Source organism: Phyllostomus discolor, chromosome 1 (assembly GCF_004126475.2).
Source record: "Phyllostomus discolor isolate MPI-MPIP mPhyDis1 chromosome 1, mPhyDis1.pri.v3, whole genome shotgun sequence".
Taxonomy (NCBI): domain Eukaryota; kingdom Metazoa; phylum Chordata; class Mammalia; order Chiroptera; family Phyllostomidae; genus Phyllostomus; species Phyllostomus discolor.
The window spans coordinates 154,380,992-154,407,541 of NC_040903.2; the positions used below are offsets into that span (position 1 = coordinate 154,380,992).

Genomic DNA, 26,550 nt, shown 5'->3' on the forward strand with positions numbered 1-26,550 from the left:
AGGAATAGTTTGTTATTACAATGCAGGTGCCTTCATTACTGCTTACATCAGGGAAAAAGCAAAGCCCTTTGTTAGAATTACTGCACATGGTTATGGGAAAAATATATATTTTTAAAGATTTTATTTATTTATTTTTATAGAGAGAAGGGAGGGAGAAAGAGAGAGAGAGAGAGAAACATCAATGTGCAGTTGCTGGGGGCTGTGGCCTGCAACCCAGGCACGTGCCCTGACTGGGAATCGAACCTGCAACACTTTGGTTTGCAGCCCGCACTCAATCCACTGAGCTACACCAGCCAGGGTGGAAAAATATTTTTTAAAGACTAGAATGACACAAGTGAGCAAAAGACTTTGGTCAGCTTGACTATGGAGTGGTGGCAACAATCTAAACCTAAAGCACCCCTGGAGCCCAGAACAAAAGGGTCATTTTCTTTCCCAGCTGTAGCCTCCCTGCTCATACCTCAAGCTCACACTTCTAGTCACAAGAACTGTGGGACCATTTCTGTTGTTTCAGAAAAAAAAATTTAAGTCCTTTGTCATGGGCTAGAATAAAGACTGCCTCTGTTACTTGCTAGGTTAAACCAAAGACTAATCACTGACAGTCATTGAAAGGAGAGTTGATCGGGACTGATCCTTTCAGTGAGGACACAGAAACCACTGTCAAGGAGATATTTCAATTTTTAAAAAGCTATAGGAAAAAAACAAATTTGGCTCCTTTTCAGGAACCAAATTTCTGTGTCAGTCAAGATTTTTTTTTAAGATTTTATTTGTTTACTTTTAGAGAGAGAGGCAGGGAGGGAGGAAGAGAGGAACAGAAACATCAATGTGTGGTTGCCTCTCATGCACACCCCACTGGCAACCAGGTCTGCAACCCAGGCATGTGCCCTGACTGGGAATCGAACCATGACCCTTTGGTTCACACGCCAGTACTCAGTCCACTGAGCCACACCAGCCAGGGCTCTGTGTAAAGATTTTAAAAATCAGAGTTTTAAATCCATAGTTATATTAGCTACAAATAGAAAGTTGATCATTGAGATGACTCGGGCTTTTCTAATGGTCTGTTTTTATCACTTGGTGTGCTGTCATAGTTCATAACAAATGTAGCCTTCATTTGTCCGTCAGTAACACCTAAGCATTTATGAAGAAATTTGATCTAGAATTGATAAATATAAATCAAAATGTTCAGGCTCTGGCTGATTTGCTCAGTTGGTTACAGCATTGTCTTGATATACCAAGATTGTGGGTTCAATCCCTAGTCAGGGCACATATAAGAATCAACCAATGAAAGTACAAGTAAGTGGAAAAACAATCAGTGTTTCTCTCTCAGTCTCTCACTCTCTCTCCCTTCTCATCTCTCTAAAATCAATCAATAAAAATATTTTAAAAAATCAAAATGTTCAGATAATAATCTTTGAGAAAGGCATAGGAGGAAAAAGTACTTAGAGTCAAGGACTTTTTATTTGGCCCAAAGAAAAATATAAAAAAGTTACTTCCCTGGCTGGTGTGGCTCAGTTGGTTGAAGCCTTGTTCTCAAACTGAAGGGTAGGTTGCAGGTTTGATTCCCAGTCAGGGCACATACCTAGGTTGTCAGTTTGGTTCCAGTAGGGGCAATTTGAGAGGCAATCTATCATCAATGTTTCTCTCTCCTATCGATGTTTCTCTCCCTTCTCTGCCATCCCTCCCTTCCCCTCTCTCTCTCTAAAATCAATAAGTATGTCTTCAGGTGAGGATTAAAAAAACTTACTACTCCATAGTATCACAATCAAAAAAGGAATTGTTTCTGTTTCCAACTTGATTGAATCATCAGGTTATATCCCCAGGTCTTGCCTTCATCCATCAACTTCACCCTATTGGGGTTGGGTTCAAACCAGATTTACTTCATTCTAGAGATTTCAAACAAAAGCTTATTTTGAAATGTAAAATGCGGTCCATTGCTTCTCCTCAAAATGATGAGAAGCAAAGATGTAATTCAGGGGTGTCCAGCCCTTCAGCATCTCTTGGGAACACCGGAAGAAGAAAAGTTATCTTGGGTTACACATTAAGTACACAAACACTAATGAAAACTGATGAGCAAAAGAAAGGTTTTAAGTAAATTTACAATTTTGTGTTGGGCCACATCCCTAGCCATCCTCGGTGGCAAGTTGGACACCCTGATCCATAGCTATCTCAACAGACTATGCAAACCATGGATATCACATGTGTTATTCCCCATTTCCCCTAGTGTGTTGGCATTTATTCACTTTGTCTTTCCTAAGTAAGATTACTATAAACTAGATTTTAGTTTCTACTCTATTGCTCCTCAATATGAAAAAAAATTTCATTTTCAGCACAGTAGACATTTTCAGAAGCTGTTATAGAAAAGTGGATGTTTTCACATGATAGCACGCAGCTTGAGGAATAATTTGAGCAAAGAAGAATGTTTTGGGTGGTCTTGCAAAGTCAGAGAAAGAGCTTGAATTCATTCCTAATCTCCCCAGGCCTTGTCATGACTATTTTCCTAGAGATGGTTCTCCAGTGAGACCACACTTCCTAGTGGTAAGAAACAGATTGAACTCACTTCTGTCATTGCCTGACTCTCACAGTCAATCTTTGTAAGTCCCGCAGCCTGGAGTCTGAGTTTTTCTTGCAAGAGTTAAGTAAAACTGTAGACAAACCAAAAACAATTGTTAATTTCAATTCTTCCTTCAGAGTTATGTTGTTAGTGGGGCTACTGACACATAAGGGCCTGCCCGGCTGCAAACCATCACCAATCACATACTGGACAGTTCTTCCCAGAGCATCTCATTATCTAGACAGAATGAATCTTCTCCCTGAAGCTGGACTCAGAGAATGAAGAACTATTCCCTGGCACTGAAGTGGTAAGAAAGCTGGAATATATTGGTAATGCATTTCACTGTGCCATGGATCTTTCTCTAATGATCTTCTAGAGTTTGAGGGTCCTGCACTTGTTCAGGATAGGACTTGTGGGGAGGAACCTTGGTGTTGGAGGATGGTTTCCTTGAATTGTGGTTTGTTCTCAAATTTAGGGGAATGATGGAGACCTTTCCAAACCTAGCAGCCAGCCATTCCTGCAGAACTACCTTGTCCAAGTGTTACAGTTCCTTGTGCTCCAGTAGATGGCGCCTCTAACTCTCATATTACCTTAGCTTACGAATAGCTTTTTCCATTACTAATTTAAGTCGTCACCCGCCCCCCCCCCCCCCCCCCCGCTTTTAAATGATCTCGCATGTTGTTGATTACTTTTGATTCTCTTGATTCTCTTAGAAAAATGTAAAAATGGTTTTATAAATCAGAAGATTGTAAATGAAAAAAGTCGACTGACAGAGCAAGTCTTACTGCAATTTCATATGAAAGAAACCAGAAATGAACTAGGCATGAAAACAGGTACAGAAATGTGGAATAAAAAGTGAGTTTCCACTCAAATTCTTTTTTTTCCCCTCTAGACACTTCCAGTGCTTTGTACTTTGAGAACTTCTACAGCTGAAAATTTTCCTTTGAGAAGAAAATCGACTCACTTTTTATTTGTAGATACTGGACACATTGATAGACCTATCCATTTTCCATAGGAAACCATCACTACAAGAAACAGGCAAAACTGAGGAAAATGATGCAGGCCTTATTAGTTTTTAGAGATGCTGCAGCACTAATGGGCAATTCAAATACTGTCTGGCAAGTGCTGGGGGAAAAATAGGAACTACAGGAGCATCTAGGAGGGGACCAAAGGCCCTGAACCAAGAACAAGCACATGGACTAACTGAAGGGAATCTATGAAGGAGCTGCAAGTTGCAGAACTAGGAGAAGCTTGCTGAGCGGATAACATGTAAACTGAGAGCTGAAGGAGGAGCAGGAGCCAGCCAAGCAGAGGCAAATGGGAAAGTGGGTGCTTGTTCCAGGGAGAGGAACTCCCTGAGTGAGTGGGGACAACAATTGCAAAGGTCTTAGGGAGAGACAGCAAGGCCTATTTCGGGGAAAGATTAAGATCAGTGTCTTGAGGGTACTTTAGGAAAGTCCCTGAGAGGCTCTTTACCTTTTTTTGTGACAGAGACAGACCCCTTTGGGAGCTTGGTGAAGCCTATGAGTCCCTTCTCAGAATATTGTTTTATTTTAAAATTTTTAAAAATATTTTTTAAAGATTTTATTTATTTATTTTTTAGAGAGGGAAGGGGGGGAGAACGAGAAAGAGAAACATCAATGTGTGGTTGCTGGGGGTCATGGCCTGCAACCCAGGCAGGTACCCTGACTGGAAATCGAACCTGCGACACTTTGGTTCACAGCCCGCGCTCAATCCACTGAGCTACGCCAGCCAGGGCTTATTTTAATTTTTAATTTTTTTAGAATCTTGTTTTAAAATAAATAAAATTAAGTTTGTTGGACTACAAAGACAATTATGTTGGAATACAGTTATCAAAATATGTTTTAAAAGCTATCATATAATAATATAATAATGTATGTACTTCTTTATGAATGAATGACATTACAAAATCTAATGACAGGTCTAATAACTACCATTATTTTGAAGTAGGAATGAGCATAAAGCAACAATGGGAATGTGATATAAAAATATCTATGATTTACATTGGTGACAAAAATCACAGGTAAGATTAACATTACTACTATGATTTGTTGCTTATCTTTATTGAAGGAAGTGCTGTCAATTAGAGATTAGTGAAAATAAAGATGCACTTTTCTTCCAACCAAATAACCAATTAAATGCTATCCAGGGTCCTTTGGGGGTGTGTGGAACCCATATAGAAACCCTTCCTCACAGCAGGGTAGTGAATGGATTGGAAAGCAAGGCTGAAGACCAGTACTGGGGTGATTCCTACCCCTCAACTCAGGGAGGTATCAATATTCCCAAGAGATATAAATTTAAGAGGGAGGAGTGGAGCAGGCCAAGCAAGGGCTGCTTACTGCCTTCCACCGTCAGTGCTGCAAACTTTGTTGGAGAACCTGCCAGGTGCCAGGTTCTGGGGTACTGTGCTGAGTGGAGAGAACCTGCAAACCATTACCGCAAGGGATTGATGAGCCAGCCCTGTTTATAACTTTCCAGCACGGGATGGGATGGTGGTTAAGAATCACCTGAGTTGACAGACTTGGATTATACTGCCCTTCCAAAAATAAGAGAAGGTGGCTAACCTTGGGCAAGTTTATCATCCAGTGTCCTCATCTGTGAAATGGAATAATAAGAACGTCTACGATGATCATAGTGTTATGGTGAATCAAAGTGATGTAATTCATTGTGATACCAGTAGATAAATACTGGATAAATAAAAGTTGTTAAATGTGAGTTGAATAAATCTGTCTGATGACCTTTCAAGAAGGGAATCTGTTTATTCTTTTTCTGCTTCCTGTGCCTCCCGCTCCGCTTAAATACCAGAGAGGATTTAACACTTTGTCCTTTAGGAAGGTAGCCATATTTCAGGTCTCAGTCTCTGGCTTCTAAGATGTGTACTACCAAGATTACACATGTTATCAACATCTTTTTAGTTTCCCAGTGCATATTTTTCTTGAGCACCTGCAGCCTGCTGGGATCTGGAAGACAATCCTAACACTCTGTCTCCAGGTAGCTTTTGAAGTGAAACTTGATATTTCATAGTAAGGACAGGTATTAAAAACACTGGGGTAAGAGTCCACAATAACTGAAGCCCCTCAATCAAGAGCTAGGTTAAAAAAAAATCAAGCGGTTAATTAATATAGAGCAGACCAACACTGAATTTACACAGCAATAGCAATAATCCTAGAATTCTATGCACTTGTTTACTTCATATAAAAAGAAATAAAATCCAGCATAGCCATTTTCTGATTCCCAGAAAATGCCTTTCTCTAGAACATAGTCAATTTTCGGGATTCTTCCCTTGAAAATGTGATGTTTGATTTCAAAACACGTATCACGGTTGTATGTGGTTCCCAACTGCACTAAGTAGGTTCTCTAGTCTGTGGTCTGTCTTTGGATCGGCGATGATTGCCTGGACAGCTGCTATGGCTTCATTAATTTTTTTGTCTATTCAGCAATCGCAGAATTTGAGCAGCTTTATTAAAAACTGCACCTCCTGTGTCAAAACCAAAAATATGCTTTTCTAAAGCAACAGGCAATTCTTCTTTTGTTTGATTTGCTTTAGCAACTGCACCCTATGTTAGGCGCTCATGACGCTCAATCTGAAGATGGTTAACGAAAACCATTGCACCAGCGTTAAAACCAGGATTATTTACATCCAAATTGTTCAATGGCTCTGTATTTTTAGACGCACTGTCAGCATTCCTCCCCTTTTCCTTATCTGTGAGGTTCGTCTTTTAAATATCTCAAGCCTGAGATTCGTGGTACCAGAGAATATTGACCAGTAATTCACAACTAAAGTCTATTAAACTATTTCGTTTCCGCAAATAAATTTTTTGATCTGTTGAAATCTGAGGCAAAATTTAACACCGACGAGGATGGGATTCGAACCCACGCGTGCAGAGCACAATGGATTAGCAGTCCATCGCCTTAACCACTCGGCCACCTCGTCCCAGAAGTCCTTCTCTCCTTGGTAGCTATAGGGAGTAATACCAGGGGGGATGTGACGCAACACTATGATAGCCGCCATTTTGTACGGAAGCAAAGCGCCGATCTTTTTTTACAGCAAGTAATCAAAAGAAAATGGCTGCTCCCATGATATGGGGGGATGTCAATGGGTAAAACAAAAGAAAATTCGGTAGAAAGTGAAAAACTTGAAGGATATAAATTGGCATATAGGCTGGAAAGGAAGCTGGAGTAAAGGAGTCTTCGGAATGGGGTCCCTCTGGCATCTAAAGGGCGGAGCCGATGCTTAGAGCGTCTTTGCGCTTGCGCGTCATCTAGGCGGTTAGATTTGAATACTGCACCGAGGCAGTCTGGGCGCTGTGAGGTGACGGGGATAGGTGGTGGTCTGCTACCTCTTTCAGGACCGCAGACCCCAAACAAGTCAGAGAAGAATTTGTCAAGCAGGAAGCTACGACTGGTAAAGAAAATGGTCCTTTCCTTCTGGGCTCCGGGGGTGGGGGTGCTTTAGGCTCTAGACTGGTTTAGTCTGAGTGCTCTGAACGTCGTGGAGGAAGGGGAGGGTCGCTCCGTCAGCCAGGCGGCCCAGGAAGGCGCTGGGCTCGGAGTGGGACTCTTTTCTTTCCTCACCTGGGTCTGCTCTGCACTTTGTGCCGCCTCCCTCCCCCGGAGCACTTCCCTTCCACACCTGGGCCCCTTACGCCGGCTCAGCTTGTGTATGTGCTCCTCCCTCGGCCTCCGGTCCGCGGCGCCCCGCTGTCCTGTGTCCGCGTCCCCGGATCTTCCTTGCACCCGCGTCTTCCTTGCACCCCTGCAGCTCTTCCCTGGGGAGCTCTCGGCTGTTTGTATTTCTGACCCAATCTTTTTTTAGATATAAATGAAGTGACAGCAATAAGTGATTTTAAACTCTCGGCTTGTCATGGTTTATTTACAGTGTTTGGAGTGCTAGCAGCACTGAACAGACTTTCGGGGTTTTGCAGGTAAAATAACATTAGGAAATAAGCCAGTATTAGTACGCCACAAGCGAGTTTTTATAAACCTTCCTCTTTCATTATTACCTCAGAGTTAAAGCCCCTTTCCTTACTGTTTATTTCAATACTAGAGTTTAAGGAAAAAATTTATTTAAAAATTGCTGATTGGAATTTTAAAGATAAAAATGTCACAGAAGACTAAGCAGAGCTTGCTTTAGATATTAAGATGCAAGTTTTCACTTCCCTTGAATTGGGTCAGTCGAAGTTCTCATATTTATTGGGTTTCTTGTTGTGATTCAGAGTCCCTGATCAACAAGTGTTTACAGTCCAGAAAGGGAAATAATTTCCCAAATTACTATAATACAAGACGATGCAAAGGATTGTAGACATTTCACAGCTGTGTAGTAGCACAGAGAAGGAAGACCTTATTTGATTAACAATGGAGACTATTGGAGGCTTCCTTGAGAAAGTTGCATTTGAAGTGTAACTTAAAGGGAAGAATGATTTACAGAGGTAAATGTAAGATTTTACTAACTGAAGGTTGGGTTCAAAGAACTATAATTCTTCTTGACTATGTGATGGCTGAAAATGTTTATAAGATATCAAAGAGATGAAAACTGAGTAAAATGTTTGGAGTGGTAATATTAATGATATGTTTGATGATAAGTGAGGAATTGTGTTAAAAAACTCTAGATACTGACAGGACGGCTGTCCTAGAAAACTTCAGTGACAATGGTAATGTTTTATATCTATACTGTTCAACTCGGTACTTATTGGTCACATACGACTATTAAGCACGTGAAATGTGGCTATTGTGACTGAAGAACGGAATTTTATTAATTAATTTAAGATTAAATAGCTACTGTATTGGACAGCATCAGTCTAGAGCCCATATCAGTGGATACTATGGAACATATTAACTCTTTTATTAGTAGTGTAAATGCAGAAGTGGAAAAAGAGCCATTAAGTAAATATTTCAGTCTTTACAAGCTTCATGGTCACTAGCATGGTCTCTGTCATATATTCTTCTTTATTTGTTGTTGTGTTTTGTTTTCTGCCACCCATTTAAAATGTAAAAAATCCACTTTTAAGGACTATTTGGTCCACTAGCCATAGTTTGCAGACCTCTGGGTTATTTAGATTAGTAGTTCCCAAACTTGCTTGGTTCGTGGTATCCTTAGGTCAAAAGAAATACCTAAGGATTCCATTTAATAGATAGTTAGGTCCAAACAACTTTAGAAGTTGTTACTAAGTTGAAATGAATTTATGCCTTAACCACATAGTTGCCATTTAAAAAATAATATGCATATATTGAAGGAAAAGGTTTTAATTTTATTCTTAATAATTACAGTTATTTACTAACTGTATATCTGTGCCTGTTGAACACTGCACAACTTCTCAAATCTTGGAATCAGATTGGACACTGCCTCCCTCATTTCATTTGCCATATTACTTAAAAGAACTGCTTTATATTGCAGCATCTGCCAAAGACCCAGCTTTTCAATAATCTGTTATCAAAACTAATGTAATGCAAATGGATGCTATTTTGACCTAGTAGTTAACACAGTGCCTGACCAGTGTTGAGAACTGCTGTTTCTCACAAACATTTAAAATATCTAGAAGACATCTGTGAATATGCTATAGCGTCCCTGGTTTCCAGGTGCAGTTTCAGAACCAATCAGTATCAACTAATGTGGCAATGATCAAGAGTTCAGCCATAACAGCATTTTATAAATGAGGCTTAACATGGGGATCTGGGATCTCCTATTTCTGTTAAAGCTGGAACTTACAGTTATGTAATAAATAAAACATTTTGAAAAGAAAACTTTAATAATTTTTTAATCTCATCACTTAATTAAGTGCCAGCTAGTCTGTAGGTTAGACAGGAATGCTGCAATGAGGATTTCAAACAGTGAAAATGTTCAGGTGGTTCTGATTTGATAGTATTTAATATCATTATTTGTGAATTTGAATGTCACTGAATTTGAAAATATTACCAAAAGAAGAAAAACTATGCACAACAGTGATCATAAAGATAACTTTAAAGAATTGTTTCGGGGGAGGGAGGTGGGGAAGGATGGGGTGGTGGGGAGGGGTGGGGGGAAAAGGCAAAAAACTATACTTGAATAACAATTTAAAAAAATTGTTTCTTAATTACTCATCCAGCAAATGAGTACTGTGCTAGGTTCTCAGACTGTAACAGTGAACATAAGAGCCACCAGCCCTATTCTCATAGTTTACTGTTGGGGCAAGGGTAATCTGGGGAGATAATAGGAATAATTAATTTATATAACAGACTTTTAAATTACAGAGTGGTAATGCTACAAAGGAGACAAAGTACTGTTTTTGACTTTCTTGCAAAGAAAATATAAATTCGATATAAATTTGATATAAATTCAATGACGCAGGAAAAGAACTTTGTGTGTGCAAGAATAGAAATGCTAGTGTGGCTTGCATAGTGAGTGAAGAAGACAAGGGTAAGAGACGCAGTGTGAAGTCTGAGAGGCAAACAGGGACAGGATCTTGTAGAGCTTTGTTAGGTCCTGGTGAAAGGTTTATCTCAGTACAATGGGAAGCCATTGAACGGTTTTAAGTAGAGGAATGTCTAAAATGTGATTTATGTTTAAGAAGATCACTCCCTACTATGTGGGAAAAGGACCTGTGGGGAGAGGGGATAAGAGTGAAAGCAGGTCACCAGTAAGGTGGATATTGCAATATTGTACATGAGAGATAATGGTAGTTGAACTATGGTGGTGGTACTAAAGATAGAAGTCAATGGATTTGGGGTATATGAGGTATGTCCAGAAGGTATCCAGCCATGTAATATGAAAAATAGAGACATTCATTGAAGAAGATACAAGAAACATTGTACATAGGACAATGACGCCTCAGTCCCCTTCAAAGTAGGCACCTAGGGACCTCACACAGTTCTCCCAGTCACCATCAGCTGCCCCATCGTATTTTCTTGAATCTCATTCATGGCCTGAAATCTCTTCCCTTTCAAAAGTTATTTTAGCTTTGGGAAAAGCCAGAAGTCACAGGGCACCAAAACTGGCCTGTAGAGGGAGCTGAGTCACCCAGGTGATTTGATGTTTCATCAAAAGCTCTGATTGAGACATGATACATGAGCAGGCATGTTGTCATGATGAAGCTGCCAATCACCGGTTGTCCATAGCTGTGACCTTCTGAATTATCTGAATAATTTCTGTGGAGGAATGTACAAGCTTAACACAAAATTTGATGCAAATTTGTTGCTGTATTTGCTCAGTCATTTTGAATGTGAGACCACACAGTATACATGCTCACTTAACAGCATCTACTGCCACCACTGACTAATACAGTACAGTGAAGTCGTCATTGTTCATGTATGTGCATTCCAGTCCACTCTCCTTGGCTGTCAGGTTACATCAATGTTGTGCAAACCATTCTCGTTATATTAACAATGGCTAGACTTTTTCTGGACAGACCATGTATAATGGAAATAGAATACTAAGACTTGATAATGGTTTGGACAAGTGTAAATAGCTGTCATACTTGTTTGATCTCAAAGGGAATGTTTTCCAATCTTTACCATTAAGTTGATTGTTGCTGGTTGTTTTTTTAAATAGATATTGTTTGTTAGATTAAGAAATTTACTTTCTGAGCCCTGGCTGGCATAGCTCAGTGGATTGAGTGCGGGCTGGGAACCAAAGTGTCCCAGGTTCGATTCCCAGCCAGGGTACATTCTTGGGTTGCAGGCCATAACCCCCAGCAACCGCACATTGATGTTTCTCTCTCTCTCTCTCTCTATCTCCCTCCCTTCCCTCTCTAAAAATAAATAAATAAAATCTTTTTAAAAAAGGAAAAAGCCCATTAATTATAAAAAAAAGAAATTTACTTTCTATTCCTATTTGCTAAGTTTTTCTTTTGTTTTAAGCATGAAAGGGTGTTAAAGTTCATCAAACTTTTTTTCATCTGTTGAGGTGATCATATGATTTTTCCATTTTAATCTGTTAGTATGATTAATTGTACAATTAATTTTCTAATGTTAAACCAATTTTGCAACCTTGGAATAAAACCAATATGTTCATGATATATATCCTTTTTATAAATCCCTGGCTCCTCTTTGTTATTTGTTTAAGATTTTTATATTTATGGCAGTGAAATTGATGTGTATTCTTTTCTTGTACTGTATTTATCTGGGTGTGGTGGGGTAGGGTGGATGTTTGTGTATGTTAGATGGAGGTGGTCACCATCTGGCAAGGAAAGAGCTTTTTTAAAATACAAAATAATTAGCTTGAAGTAGTAAAGTGGCTGCTTTTGGGAAAGAGGAAATTGAAGATGTTTTAAAAAACCAATCTTGTAAAAATCAACTTCTTACACTATGTACAAAAATTTTTAAATACTGCTTTAAGTAGATGTGGGTGTTACCTGTGAACAGAAGATAAGTGAAAACAGAAGAGTGGGTGAGAGACTGAGAGTGATGGAGGACAAAAGGATAGGGTCAAGAGATCAAATCTTAGATGTCCATCATCTTTTTGTTTTGTTTCTCTCTTAAGATGTTCATCATCTTATTATGTGGATAGCTAATTGAATGAATTGATACTAAAAAAATAAACAGACTTTTATTTCAGTTTCAGCTTCAGGTTCATTATGAAAAATCATTTATTTCCTAGCCCTGGCTCCTGTGTCTCAGTGGATTGAGGGCAGGCCTGCGAACCAAAAGGTCACCAGTTCAATTCCCAGTCAGGGCACATGCCTGGGTTGTGGGCCAGGTCCCCAGTAGGAGGTACGCAAGAGGCAACCACACATTGATGTTTCTCTCCCTCTCTTTCTCCCTCCCTTCCCCTCTGTCTAAAAATTAAATAAAAGAAAAAGAATCATTTCCTAATTTGGTTTTTGTTATATATGATGAAAGCATGTAAAATGAGATTTCTTTTAAATAATTGGTGTTCTTACTTATTGCTAAAAATAAGAAAATTGATTTTAACAGTTTGAGTTTTGAGTATATGGTGTTAATTTAGTGTTGTGGTAGAAACGCTAACATCATTGAGTCAAATTTTTAGTATTCTTTTTTTAATGGAAGTTTTTCTTACCCAAGGTGAGGTTCAAAAGTTAATGTCTAAAGTAAAAATCTCGTATAGTAATGAGTAGGTAGCAACTAAGACCAACTGAGGTTTTGCCTCTCATTTTATACTTTCTCCAAGACAAACACTCATTGAATAGAATTGTAGGTGTAACCAGCCGCACCATTTAAAAAGCTATTTGTTTCTGAAAATAAAAAACATATTTTTGCTGAGTACTTATAGTTGAGTTTTTGTAAGGTAAATATGCATACTATGCATACTATTACTGTTTTGATACCTAATTGACTTCATTTTGGGATTCACTTATTATGTAATCCATAAACTTTTATAAACTAGGGCAAATTTTTATTTTAACCACTAAAGCCCATATCATCCCGTTCAGAGTTAATCACTGATTTTATCTTAAATATGAGAATTTTCCAGGAGTATTGACTATATCAGAGTGTGTAATTTAAACTCCTCAAAATTTCTTGTTTTTAGCCCCATAGTATAGCTTTCCTTCCTTTTTTTTTTTTTTTGGTATTCCCTCGGAAAATAATACTGAAGTCAAAATTCTGCTCTTAATCTCTTCATGGATTGTACTTTCTCTTCTTGCTTTCTCACTTTTCTGTTATTGTGTGTTTGTTACAGAAAAGGTTTTCAAAAATGGATGCGATGTCTTCAGAGACTAATGAAGAAAAGTAAGTTCATAAGTTCATGCAATACCTCTAAAAAATGTTTAACTCTATCAGAGAAAAGATACTTCTTCAACTAGTAAGACCTATTGACTTTGTAACATTTATTTCTTTTACCCTGAAAGATTTCAAAAAGATTTCAAAAGTTATCAATAGGTTTTCCTTGCCATATCTTTATATAAACTCATCTATAATCAAAGCTAAGAGAGGCTTTAGAGACCGGGTCTCATCTCTTCAATTTAAGGATGAGAAAATTGCCCTGGCTGGCGTAGCTCAGTGGATTGAGCGTGGGCTGGGAACCAAAGTATCCCAGGTTCGATTCCCAGCCAGGGTACATTCCTGGGTTGCAGGCCATAACCCCTAGCAACCACACATTGATGTTTCTCTATCCCTCTCTCTCTCTCCCTCTTTCCCCCTCCCTCCCTTCCCTCTCTAAAAATAAATAAATAAAATCTTTAAAAAAAAAAAAAGGATGAGAAAATTGAGGCACAAGGGAATGAAATGATTTGTCTAAAATTGGCATCACAGACTAGTGGCCTGGTTATAATCAGAGACATATTTTTTTTCCCTAAGCAATGATTTTTAATTTTTTTTTTAAGTGGGACTTCTGAATTTTTTTTTTGATAGTTTATTTTTTTAAAGATTTTTATTTATTTTTAGAGTGGGAAGGGAGGAAGACAGAGACAGAGAGAGAGAAACATCAATGTGCGGTTGCTGGAGGTTATTACCTGCAACCCATGCATGTACCCTGGCTGGGAATCGAACCTGCGACACTTTGGTTCGCAGCCTGCGCTCAATCCACTGAGCTACGCCAGCCAGGGTGATTTTTAATTTTTGAATTAGTTGCCAAATATCAAAGTCTCAAGAGTTCATATAACAATTAGATTTTGAGTTTTCCATTATGGTCTCCACCCCACCTGTTTTTCTTGCATTTACTAAAAGTATGTGTGTAGCCTCCATAGGCATTTAAAATGTCAAAACCTGCTCTAAAAATCACACAGTAATAAAACCAGAGGCAGAGCCTTTTGTTCTATAGCCCATTTATCTTATAATTTTACTTCTGTAAATATTTTAAATTATGTTTAATTTAAAGAGATGGTATTGTAGTAGAAGAGATGGTATTGTAGTAAATGATTTGTATTTTAAAATACTTTCTAAATATTGAATTTAAAGTGTTATAGATTTTGCTAAATAAAAGTGGTATTAAATGAAAGTGATAGTCATTTAAAAACATGTAAAGGATGCTGTGGATTTTTGAAAATTCAGTCTTTTTTCAGTGTATATGTAAATTTTTTTTCCTCTTTCAGTGACACTATAGAGAGACCTGTTAGAAGACGACATTCCTCAGTAAGAAACATTTATTTAATCATTAATGTTTTTTGAATGACTATATACAACAGTAATTTTGACTGTGGCATCACCATCCCACCCCATTGGCTTCTATTGCTCTTTGGATAATGACTCAAATATTTAACCTGTTTACACAATTCTATAAATATATTAAGATGTGTATTTTATTAATATTTATTAATTTCATGTTAATTTTATGAATTTTATGCTGTGTATATCATACTTTAATAAAGCTGTTTAAAAATATATTTAGCCCTGGCCGGGTCAGTCAGTTGGTTGGAGCATCTTCCCACACACCAAAAGATTGTAAGTTGCTCCCTGGTCAGGGCACATACCTATGTTGCTAGTTCCATCCCAGGTCAGGGCAGGGCATCACCCCAGGAGGCAACCATTAGAAGTTTCTCTTTCACATCACTGTTTCTCTCTCTCCCTCCCTGTCTCTCTCCCCCCATGCCCCTCCCTCCTGCATTCCTGTCTCTCTAAAATCAATAAAAATATCCTCAAGTGAGGATTTTTAAAAAATGAAAATATACACATACACACACATACTGGTGTACAAAGCTGTAGCAAGACATAAAACATTTCAACTGAAACTGATTTGAGGACAAAATTTATTGGTTGTGAAATTTAAAAATCCAAAAATAGGAATGACTTTATTTTATTTATTTTTATTTTTGCAAAGATAAGAATGAGTTTAGGTACAACTTACTGACCACGGGTTCCAACAATATCATCAGTAGTAGGATTTCCTTTCACTTTTTCTACTCTGACTGCTTTCTGCTTTCTCTGGGTAATCTCTATTACTAGACAGGCCCTTTGTGGTTACTGCAGTATACCTAGCTCTTCCAACTTCCAAGTTCAAGTCCTACATAAAAAATATTATCTGTTTCCTCAACAAACAAAGAAACAAGCAAACAAACAAACAAAATAGCCCTGACCAATATGGCTCAGTTGGTAGGTCATTGTCCAGCAAAGTGAAAGGTTGCTAGTTCCATCCCTGGTCGGGGCACTTGCCTGGGTTGCAGATTCCAGTGAGGTGCAGAAGGGAAGCAGTGGATCAGTGTTTCTAACAATGATGTTTCTCTCCCTCTCTTCCTCCATCCCCTATCTCTAAAAAATAAGTAAATATTTTTAAAAAACAACTCAGGATTGAATCATTTGGCTTGATTATCTCGATATGAGTCAAGTTCTCATTCCTGAGCCAATCACTATTGCTGAGAAAATATCATGGGCAGATTGTTCTAGACCAGGGCTACATATTGGGAATGTTGCCCTAGGTTGGGACGGAGCTTCATCCAGACCACGCGGGATCAGAGTTGACAAAATAATTGGAGAAGGTGGGCAGGGAGGGAGAAGGGAATAAATAAAAAATATTTAAACGAGCCACAAACGATAGCTCTGAACAGTATGAATTTGAGAAACTTGAGAGGTTTTTACAGGAATTTTAGCATTTCTACCTTTCTACTCATGGTATAACCTGAAATAAACTGATTATTAATAGATATTAATAATATCTATTGCGGATTTTCTTTGATAATTCTCATACTTCTAGATTTTGAAACCTCCACGGAGTCCTCTTCGGGATCTCAGAGATGGGAATGAAATAGTTCAGGTAAGTTTCTAGTGCAAATGTTTCATAGATGACTGTTTTCTTTGGTTAACCATATGAAAAGAGAGCATCATAAACGGTTCTCAATTAAATATGAACAAGTAAGCATTCAGTGGCCTTCACATTAAAATCCCAACAACTTGAGTAAGCTGGAACCCATAATTTTTAACACCCCATTTACTCTGCATCCTCCTTTCTTGCCACTCCCACATATGTATCTCACCATTTGGAACTGCTTGCAGTTACCCAAACAAGACATGAACTGTCAAACCTGCAAGTATTTGCATATGATATTTCCTCTGACTAAATGGCTAGTTCTTCATTCATTTCTTTTCTCCCAAAATTTTATTAAAATTTTTTTCAAACATACTGAAAAGTTGAAAGAATTTTACAGTGAAAGCTCATATAGTCATCACCTAGTTTGTACAATTAATATTTTATCATACTTTATCATAAATCTGTAGCTCTCTTTATTTGGTAATTCCTATTTGTCTTTCAAGACTCAGCTTTGGAATCACTTATCTCAGAAAAATCATCCCTAAATCTTCTATTGTGATTGATTACTAATGTTCATTGTTCTAAATTGAGAGATCCCTGAGGGCAGGAACTTTATCATGTATTTTTAAAATTTATTGTACCTATTGCACAATGGCTTTTAGTACATTTTGTTTATTGATGCAGTGTTTTAGAGAACATACAATTCTGAGTGCTCATTCTACCTACTGTAGTCTTTCTAATCTGTGTTTCTTACGTTTTTTTACTTTCACTTTTTTCTTTTTTTTAATTATAGTTTATGTTCAATATTGTTTTGTATTAGTTTCAGGTGTAGAGCACGGTGACCAGATAATCATAAACTTCACAAAGTGCTCCCCCTGATATTTTCACTGCTTACCTGGCACTGAACATAGTTGTTACAATATTATTGATTATATTCCCTTGCTGTACTTTACATCCTATGACTGTTTTGTAACTACCAATTTGTACTTCTTAATCCCTTCATCTTTTTCACCCAGTCCCTCAACCCCCAGCACTCTGGAAACCATCAGTTTGTTCTCTGTATCTATGAGTCTGTTTCTATTTTATTTGTTTTGTTCTTTAGATTCCACATATAAGTGAAATCATATTTCTCTGACTTATTTTACTTAGCACAGTATTCTCTAGGACTATCCATGCTGTCACAAATGGTAAAATTTAATTCTTTCTTATGGCTGAGTAATATTCCGTTGTATTTATGTACCATAGCTTTTTTTATCTACTCATCTATTATGGGCTCTTGGGTTGCTTCCATATCTTGGCTATTATAAATAATGCTACAGTGAACATAACAGTGCATGTATTCTTTTGAATTAGTGTTTTGGGTTTCTTCAGATATATACCCAGAAATGGAATCACTGAGTCATAAAGCAGTCCCATTTTAATTTTTTGAGGAACCTCCATACTGTTTTCCATAGGGGCACTAATCTGCATTCCCACCAACAGTGCACAAGGGTTTCCTTTTCTCCACATCCTTGCCAACACTTGTTGTTTGTAGATTATTGATGATAGTCATTTTGACTGGTGTGAGGTGATATCTCATTGTGGTTTTAATTTGCCTTTCGCTGATTAGTGATGTTGAGCATCTTTTTATGTCTATTGGCTATCTGTATGTCCTCTTTGGAGAAGTGTATGTTCCAGTCCTCTGCTCACATTTTTTTTTTTTAAAGATTTTATTTATTTTTTTAGGGAGAGAGGAAGGGAGGGAGAAAGAGAGGGGAGAAAAACATCAATGAGGTGTTGCCTCTCATACAGCCGCTACTGGGGACTGGGCCTGCAACCCAGGCATGTGCCCTGACTGGGAATAGAACTGGTAACCCTTTAGTTTGCAGGCCGCACTCAAACTACTGAGCCACATCAGCCAGGGCCCTCCTGCTTGTTTTTTAATTGGATTATTTGTTTTTTTGGTGTTGAGTTTTATGAGTTCTTTATAAATTTTAGATAATAAGCCTTTATTGGATGTATCTTTGGCAAATATATTCTCCCATTCAGTAGGTTGTCTTTTTATTTTGTTGATGTAATCTTTCTATTTCTCCACTACATTAAGCTTTTTTCTGTATTAGGGCCCATGTACACATTCTGCCTAAAATGCTTTCCTTCTACCCAACTCTTCATCTGACTACTAACTCATACTTAAGGTTTCAACTTAAAGATACTCCGTCAAAGAAATCTTTCCCCATTTTCAGGCTAAATTAGTTTTTTATGTAGTTTGCCTTCATACCACTCATATTTTGAGTTTTTTTTTTAAAAAAACATTGATTTGAGAGAGAGAGAAAAACATTGGTTTGTTGTTCCACTTGTTTATGCATTCATGTTTCTTTTTTGTACGTGCCCTGACTAGAGATTGAACTCACAACTTTGGCGTACTGGGACAGCGCTCACCAACTGAGCTAGCAGGCCAGGGCCATATTTTAATTTTTATATTTTATAGATTTTTTGTTTTAGTGGCTGTTTCTGCATTAATTTTCAGTAGAGTAGGACTGTATTTTCTTTTCCACTATTTTTCCATCACTCAGCACAGGATCTAGTATATGTGTATATATTTTTAAATGTTTGTTTTTTAATTTTTAAAAAGTTTATTAGGGTGACATTGGTTAATAAAATTATACAGGTTTCAGGGGTACAGTTCTAAAATACATCATCTGCATATCATATTGTGTATTCACCACCCGAAGTCAAATTTTCTTCCATCACCATTTATCTTCCCTTTACCCTCTCCTCCTTCCCTCCCATCCCACTTTAAAAAAGTTTTTAATGAACTTTGAGTGATTAAATGACAGATTCACAGAGTCATAGAACTTTAAAATCAGTAGGACCTCACCAGTAATCTTGAATCTAGTTTCTTCATTTTATAGGTAGAAATAGGGGGTCCAGAGACATTAAACGTTTTGTCTAAGCTCACATGTACTAGTTAGTGGCAGACTTCAAATTAGAGCTCTAATCTATTCGTTTTTCTTTTTTTTTTTTTTTTTTTTTAGTAAGAAATATGCTAGTATTTAGATCTGAGGGTACCGTTAAAGAGCAGTTGAAAGCCCCAGCTATTGGAGACTTGAAATAGTCTAGCAATTTCCCTTCCTGTCTCTTCTGATGGAACTAGTCAAAGTTAGTTTATAGAGACTACAGCAGGTCAGGAAAGAAGTGGATATAAATACTTTTGGGAGGAACACAGACCTAGTCTGTATAAGACTCCATTGCCTAGATCCACCATGCCTTCTAAGAATACTGAGAGAGTAGAGTTTGCATTTTGAAGATCAGTTCTGAGGGAACTGACTTAGGTGATAAGTTACTTGTCACACATGTCTTTTTATCCATGCTGGATACTTCACTTTAGACCTTCAAAGACTTCTGTAAAGAAAGCCTTTCAAGAATAAAAAGACACGTATTATAGTTGTACTAGTCTCTTTTTGTCTCAGTATTTTCTGTGTCAGTATTATTGTCATATTAAGCTGATGGTCACCTGTATCATCTGCTAGGATAAACGTTCCTGATTCTTTTTTATAGTAAGACTTATATTCAGGTGTTCAGAATTAATACAGTAAAATTCTGTGTGGATTTTGTCTTGCTTTTTGTGTTTGGTATCTATGTGAGTAAAAATATTTACTCCTGTTAAGGAATATAAGGGAAAAAATAGTATATTAAAATGAAAGATGTTCAACATCTGTAATCATTAGGGAAATGCAAATCATAACTACAATGAGATGTTACTTCATACCAATTAGAATGACTGCCATCAAAAAAACCCCGGAAAATAACAAGTGTTGTCAATGGTGCGGAATAATTTGAATTTTTGTCCCCTGTTCTGAGAATGTAAAATGGTGCAGCTGTGATGGAAAACAGTATGGTGGTTCCTCAGAAAATTAAAATACATTTACCATATGATCCAGAAATTCCACTTCTGGGTATGTACCCAAAAGAATTGAAAGAAGGATCTTAAAGAGATGTACACCCCTGTCCATAGCATCATTGTTCATAGTAGTCAAAGGGAGGAAGCAACCTAGTGTCCACTGACTGATAAATGGATAAACAAAATGTGGTGTCAATGGAACATTATTCACCCTTAAACAAGAAGGGAATTCTGGCACATAGTACAGCATGGATGAACCTTGAGGCCATTATGCTAAATGAAGTAAACCAGGCACAAAAGGAAAAAAAATATGATTCCACTTAAGGAGTACCTAGAGTAGTCAGATTCATAGAAACAGGAAATAGAATGGTGGTTACAGAAAGGTTAGAGGGAAAGAGGAGTTGTTTAGTGGATATAGAGTTCCAGTTTTGCAAGATGAAAAGAGTTCTGGAGATTGGTTGCATAACTGTAGATACACTTAATACTACTGAACTGTATGCTTAGAAATGGTTGAGGTGCTTGAGTACATTGTGCTGAATGAAATAAGCCCGTCACAGAAGGACAAATACTGTATGATTCCATTTATGTGAGGTATCTAAAATAGTTGAACTCCTACAAACAGAGCAGAAGAGTAGTGGTTGCCAGGGGCAGAGAGGAGGGGGAAATGGGCAGTTGCTAATCAACCAGTATAAAATGTCAGTTATGCAAATGAACATGTTCAAGAGATCTGTACAACACTGTGCCTATAGTTAACAATATTGTATTCTACCTTTAAAAATCTGTTGAGGGTAGGTTTCTTTTCAAGTGTTCTTACCACAATAAAATACAAATTTTTTAAATGGTTAAGATGGTAAATTTTATTTATGTGTATTTTACTACAATTAAATTTTTTTAATCTTAGCCCTGGCTGGCGTAGCTCAGTGGATTGAGCTTGGGCTGCAAACCAAAGTGTTGCAGGTTCGATTCCCAGCCAGGGTACATGCCTGGGTTGCAGGCCACAGCCTCCAGCAACCGCACATTGATGTTTCTCTCTCTCTCTCCCTCCCTTCCCTCTCTAAAAATAAATAAAAATAAAATCTTTAAAAAAAATTTTTTTTAATCTTAGAAATACTATTCCATAATAGGCAACATGTCACTTGCTTTATTCTCTGTCTTTCTTCTTGATAGGAAAATAGCCACTCACTTAAAAAAGAGAAAAGGGGCAGTAATCTCCTAAATATATGTTGTTTGTGTCAGTATGCTTATTATCACTCACATTGAAAATTATATTCATGCTTGTTAAGTGCCTCTACATTAGGATATTTTAGAGAATCAAATTAATACTAAAATTAATAATATCAAGTTATTTCAGAATAAGACTTGATCTCCCTGTAGTACTCTGGAGACTTAATTTACAGTGGTTTCATTAAGAATCATACCATATATTTTTTGCCCTTAGGAACCTAATGCTTTGAAAAATAAGAAAAGCTCTCGTCGAGTCAGCTTTGCAGATACTATAAAGTAAGTTGAAAGAAGAAATAATTTAAAGTTACAGGTAAAGATTTTTGTGTGTCAAACTAAACGTCAGTGCTGACTCCCATAACCTGTTGTTTCTATTAGATAAGAATTAGAGAGTTGTAGCCCTGGCTGGCGTAGCTCAGTGGATTGAGTGCGGGCTGGGAACCAAAGTGTCCCAGGTTCGATTCCCAGACAGGGTACATTCCTGGGTTGCAGGCCACGGCCCCCAGCAACTGCACATTGAATCAATCTCTCTCTCTCTCTCTCTCTCTCCCCCCCTCCCTCCCTTCCCTCTCTAAAAATAAATAAAGAAAATCTTTAAAAAAAAAAAAAGAATTAGAGAGTTGTAGCCCTGGCTGGCGTAGCTCAGTGGATTGAGCGAGGGCTGCGAACCAAAGTGTTGCAGGTTCGATTCCCAGTCAGGGTACATGCCTGGGTTTCAGGCCATGATCCCCAGCAACTGCACATTGATGTTTCTCTCTCTCTCTCTCTCTCTCCCTCCCTTCCCTCTCTAAAAATAAATAAATAAATAAAATCTTAAGAAAAAAAAGAGCAGAAGTACATTTGTACTTTAAAGAACTTCTTTACAAGAAGTACTTTAACTTGAGCTTATCTGAGAAGCATCTGCCCTTCCATTCTAAATGAAAGCTTTGCTGGATAGAGTAATCTGGGATGTAGGTCCTTGCCTTTCATGATTTGGAATACTTCTTTCCAGCCCCTTCTTGCCTGTAAGATCTCTTTTGAGAAATCAGCTGACAGTCTGATGGGAACTCCTTTGTAGGTGACTGTCCCCTTATCTTTTGCTGCTTCTAGGATTCTCTCCTTCATTTTTACCTTGGCTAATGTAATGATGATGTGCCTTGGTGTGTTTCTTCTTGGGTCCAACTTCTTTGGGGCTCTCTGAGCTTCCTGGATTTCCTGGAAGTCTATTTCCTTTGCCAGAATAGGGAAGTTCTCCTTTATTATTTGCTCAAATACGTGCTCAATCTGTTGCTTTTCCTCTTCCCCTTCTGGTACCCCTATAGTTTGGATTTTGGAACATTTAAAGATGTCCTGGAGGTTCCTAAGCTTCTTCTCGTTTTTTGTTTTTAATTCTTATTTCTTCATTCTTTCCTGTTTGGTTGTTTCTTTCTTCCTTCTGGTCCACTCTATTGTTTTGAGTCCCAGTTTCCTTCCCTTCACTATTGGTTCTCTGTGCATCTTCCTTCATCTCTTTTATGGTAACCTGCATTTTTTTTCATGTAATTTGCACCCAAAATCAACCAATTCTGTGAGCTTCCTGATCACCAGTGTTTTGAACTGTGCATCTGATAGATTGGCTATCTCTTGGTCGCTTAAAAGAATGAGTCCTGGGGGATTGAGCTGTTCTTCTGTTAGAAATATGTCTGTCTCTCTCTCTCCTTTTTTTTTTTTTTCCGGTCTGGTTGCTCCTGTTACAGTGAGGGGCGGAGCCTTAGGTGTTCACTGGGGCTGGGCACCCCAGTCTCTAGATTGTGACGTTGTATGTGGGGGTGGGGGTGGGGGTGGGAGGGAACAATGGTGGTAGCTCCGCTCTCTTGGGGCCTCAGTAACCCGCCTGGAATCCTGGGTTGTGCACTCTGCCCTGGTCCACAATCGCCACCTCACTGGGTCTGCCAGCCACCACTTGCGTGCTCAGGGTCCACCGCTGCACTGCGATTTTGCGCATCCCGGAAGGCTTATGCACTCGGTTGCCTTACGTGCCCAATTCTCCCTGATCTCCGCACTCCACAACCCACCCACACCTGGCTGCTCCTCTCCACCTCTCCTACCGGCCTGGATGAGCGGGTCTAATTCAACTTCTTGGCTGTCCGACTTCCATTCAGATAAATTCTCTGTCAGTTCTGGGTGTTATTCTGCCTCTAAATTGTTGTTGTTTTAATCTTGGTTGTGCATGGAGGTACGGTGCATCCACCTATACCTCCATCTTGCTGGAAGTCCTCTTCAGTGTTTCATAATTTCTCATTACCTCCTTGGTTAAATTTATTCCTAGATATATCATTTTATTCCTAAGCATTATTTATTTTTTAACACAATTTTAAATAGGATTGTTTTCTTAGTTTTCCTTTCTGATAGTTTGTTATGTATTGGTATATTAAAGTGCAACTGATGTGGGGTATTTATTTTGTATCTTCCTACTTTATTGAATTTATTTATCAGTTCTAGGAGTTTTTTGGTGGACTCTTTAGGGATCTCTATATAGAGTGACATGCCATCTGCATATAATGACAGTTTTACTTCTTTTTTCCAGTTTGGATGCCTTTAATTCTTCTTGTCTAATTGCTGTAGCTAGGACTTTTAATACTGTGTTTACTAAGGCTGGTGAAAGTGAACATTTCTGTCTTGTTCCTGATATTAAGGGAAATGATTTTATTTTTTCCCTGTTGAATATGATGTTAGCTGTGGGTTTGTCATATATGGCCTTTATTATGTTGAGATAAAAACAGCATAAGTTAGATATCTGGACTTCCAGCCAAGATGGAGGCATATGTAGATACACTGTGCCTCCTCGCACAACCAAAAGAAGGACAAAACAAATTTAAAAACTAAAAACAAACAGAACTGACGGAAAGACAATACAGTTCCATACAGTTCGTATGGAAGTCCGACAGTCAAGGAGTTAAAGAAGAAACATTCATCCAGACCGGTAGAAGGGGCAGAGAAGGGCAGCCAGGTAGAGAGGACTCGTGACAAGGTGGCAGCTGGTGGGCACGATGAGGCAGCGAATTTTGAACTGGGCTGTCCCACATTCACATGCATATAAACTGGGAGGAACAACTGGGGAATGAGGCAGATCATGTTCCCTCTTGGACCCCTCTCTCACATACAGCATCACACCAGTGACGTGGGTTGCCCCACCCTGGTGAACACCTACAGCTCCATCTTATACTAAGTAACAGGAGTGCTGAGACAAAAAAAAAATGGCCTAAATGAAAGAACAGATCAAAGCTCAGAACAAATACAACTAAATGACAAAGAGATAGCCAACCTGTCAGATGCACAGTTCAAAACACTGGTAATCAGGATGCTCACAGAATTGGTTGAATATGGTCGCAAATTAGAGAAAAAATGAAGGCTATGCTAAGTGAAATAAAGGAAAATGTGCAGGGAACCAACAGTGATGGGAAGGAAACTGGGACTCAATGGTATGGACCAGAAGGAAAAAAAAAACCATTCAACCAGAACAGAATAAAGAAAAAAGAATTCCAAAAAAAATGAGGAGAAGATAGCAACCTCCAGGACATCTTTAAACATTCCAACATCCAAATTATAGGGGTACCCGAAGGGGAAGAGGAAGAGCAAGAAATTTAAACTTATTTGAACAAATAATGAAGGAGAACTTCCCCATTCTGGCAAAGGAAATAGACTTCCAGGAAGCTTAGAGAGTCCCAAAGAAGTTGGACCCAAGGAGGAATACACCAAGACACATCATAATTATATTAGCCAAGATTAAAGAGAAGGAGAGAATCTTAAAAGCAGCATGAGGAAAGGAGACAGTTGTCTACAAAGGAATTCCCATCAGACTCTCAGCTAATTTCTCAAAAGAAACCTTGCAGGCAAGAAGGGGCTGGAAAGAAGTATTTGAAGTTATGAAAGGCAAGGACTTACATCCAAGATTACTCTGTCCAGCAAGCTCTCATTAGAATGGAAGGACAAATAAACCCAGACAATGTAAAGGTAAAGGGGCTCATCATCACCAAGCCCTTATTACATGAAATGTTAAAGGGACTTGTCTAAGGAAAGGAAGATGATCAAAAATATGAACAGTAAAATGACAGCAAACTCACAGATATTAACAACTGAACCTAAAACAAGAACAAAAACTAAGCAAACAACTAGAACAGGAACAGAATCACAGAAATGGAGATCACATGGAGAGCCATAAGTGGGGGAATGGGTGGGGGAAGGATACAGAGAATAAGTAGCATAAATGGTAAGTAGAAAATAGACATGGAGTGGGTTAAGAATAGTGTAGGAAATGTAGAAGCCAAAGAACTTATATTTATGACCCATGGACATGAACTGATAGGGGGGAATATGGGTGGGAGTGGGTATGCAGGGCAGATGGGGATAAAGGGGGGGAGGAATGGGACAACTGTAATAACATAATTAATAAATATATATTAGAAAAACATAAATTAATACCATAGTGTTCTAATTAAAAATTGCAGATATTCGTTAATCTTGATTTTCTTTTCTAGGGTATTCCAGGCAGAATCTCATATGAAAATAGTGAGAAAGTCAGAAATTGCAGGTAATATATTAAGGCAATCCCTGCTAATTCTGCATTTTATGAAGTTTTACTGTGGGTAGCCCTGGCTGGTGTAGCTCAGTGGATTAAATGTGGGCTGCGAACCAAAGTCAGGGCACATGCCTGGGTTATGGGCTGGGTCCCCATTGGGGGGCATGCCAGACAACCATACATTGATGTTTCTCTCCCTCTCTTTCTTTCTCCCGCTCTCTCTAAAAATGAATAAATAAAATCTTTAAAAAAATTTACTGTGAGTATCTAACCAGATAATTCATATAACTTATTGTTTATCTTATTGCTAAAAGGTATAACTTGAGGCATGGGGGAACGGTTTTTTTAATTGGTGTTAATGTTCTTATGCAATTTTTCTAATGCTTTATCAGTGTGTCCTTGAAAAGTTTTCAATTTTATTTCATTTTAGAAACAGAGGCAAGAGAAAATGTTCTGTTTATGCAGTAAGTAAGGAAAATATGATTCAAATTATATTTCAAAGTTGTTTAGTTCCAGTACATAAAAGAATTTTTTAATTAATATCCTTTTTGTTTTTAGTTTTGTGTCCCTTTTGAGGAATACTTAGGATTAAAGAAACACTTTTTTTCTTATAAATTTAATAGACTTATATCTGATAAGTATGTGCATTGTAAGCTTATGTTAACAGTGATGAAATACTTTCATTTTTAAATCCTTAAATATATAAGCTAGTATAAAGCAAGAAATATTAA

The 26,550-nt window shown here is 38.0% G+C and overlaps 1 protein-coding gene and 1 non-coding gene across 2 annotated transcripts in view; one reads left to right on the forward strand and one right to left on the reverse strand.

Moving 5' to 3' along the window:
* Positions 1-6,421: 6,421 nt before the first annotated feature.
* Positions 6,422-6,503, reverse strand: TRNAS-GCU. The gene has a single exon. It is a non-coding gene; the product is annotated as a tRNA-Ser (tRNA).
* Positions 6,504-6,669: 166 nt separating this feature from the next.
* The window catches only part of KNL1 (kinetochore scaffold 1), a 61,764-nt gene continuing 41,883 nt past the window's right edge, over positions 6,670-26,550 (forward strand). The window contains 7 exon segments of the mRNA XM_036031771.1: positions 6,670-6,974; positions 13,182-13,231; positions 14,533-14,572; positions 16,128-16,187; positions 21,500-21,561; positions 25,779-25,831; positions 26,250-26,283. Coding sequence (XP_035887664.1) covers positions 13,197-13,231; positions 14,533-14,572; positions 16,128-16,187; positions 21,500-21,561; positions 25,779-25,831; positions 26,250-26,283 — 284 coding nt within the window. The 5' untranslated portion in view covers positions 6,670-6,974; positions 13,182-13,196.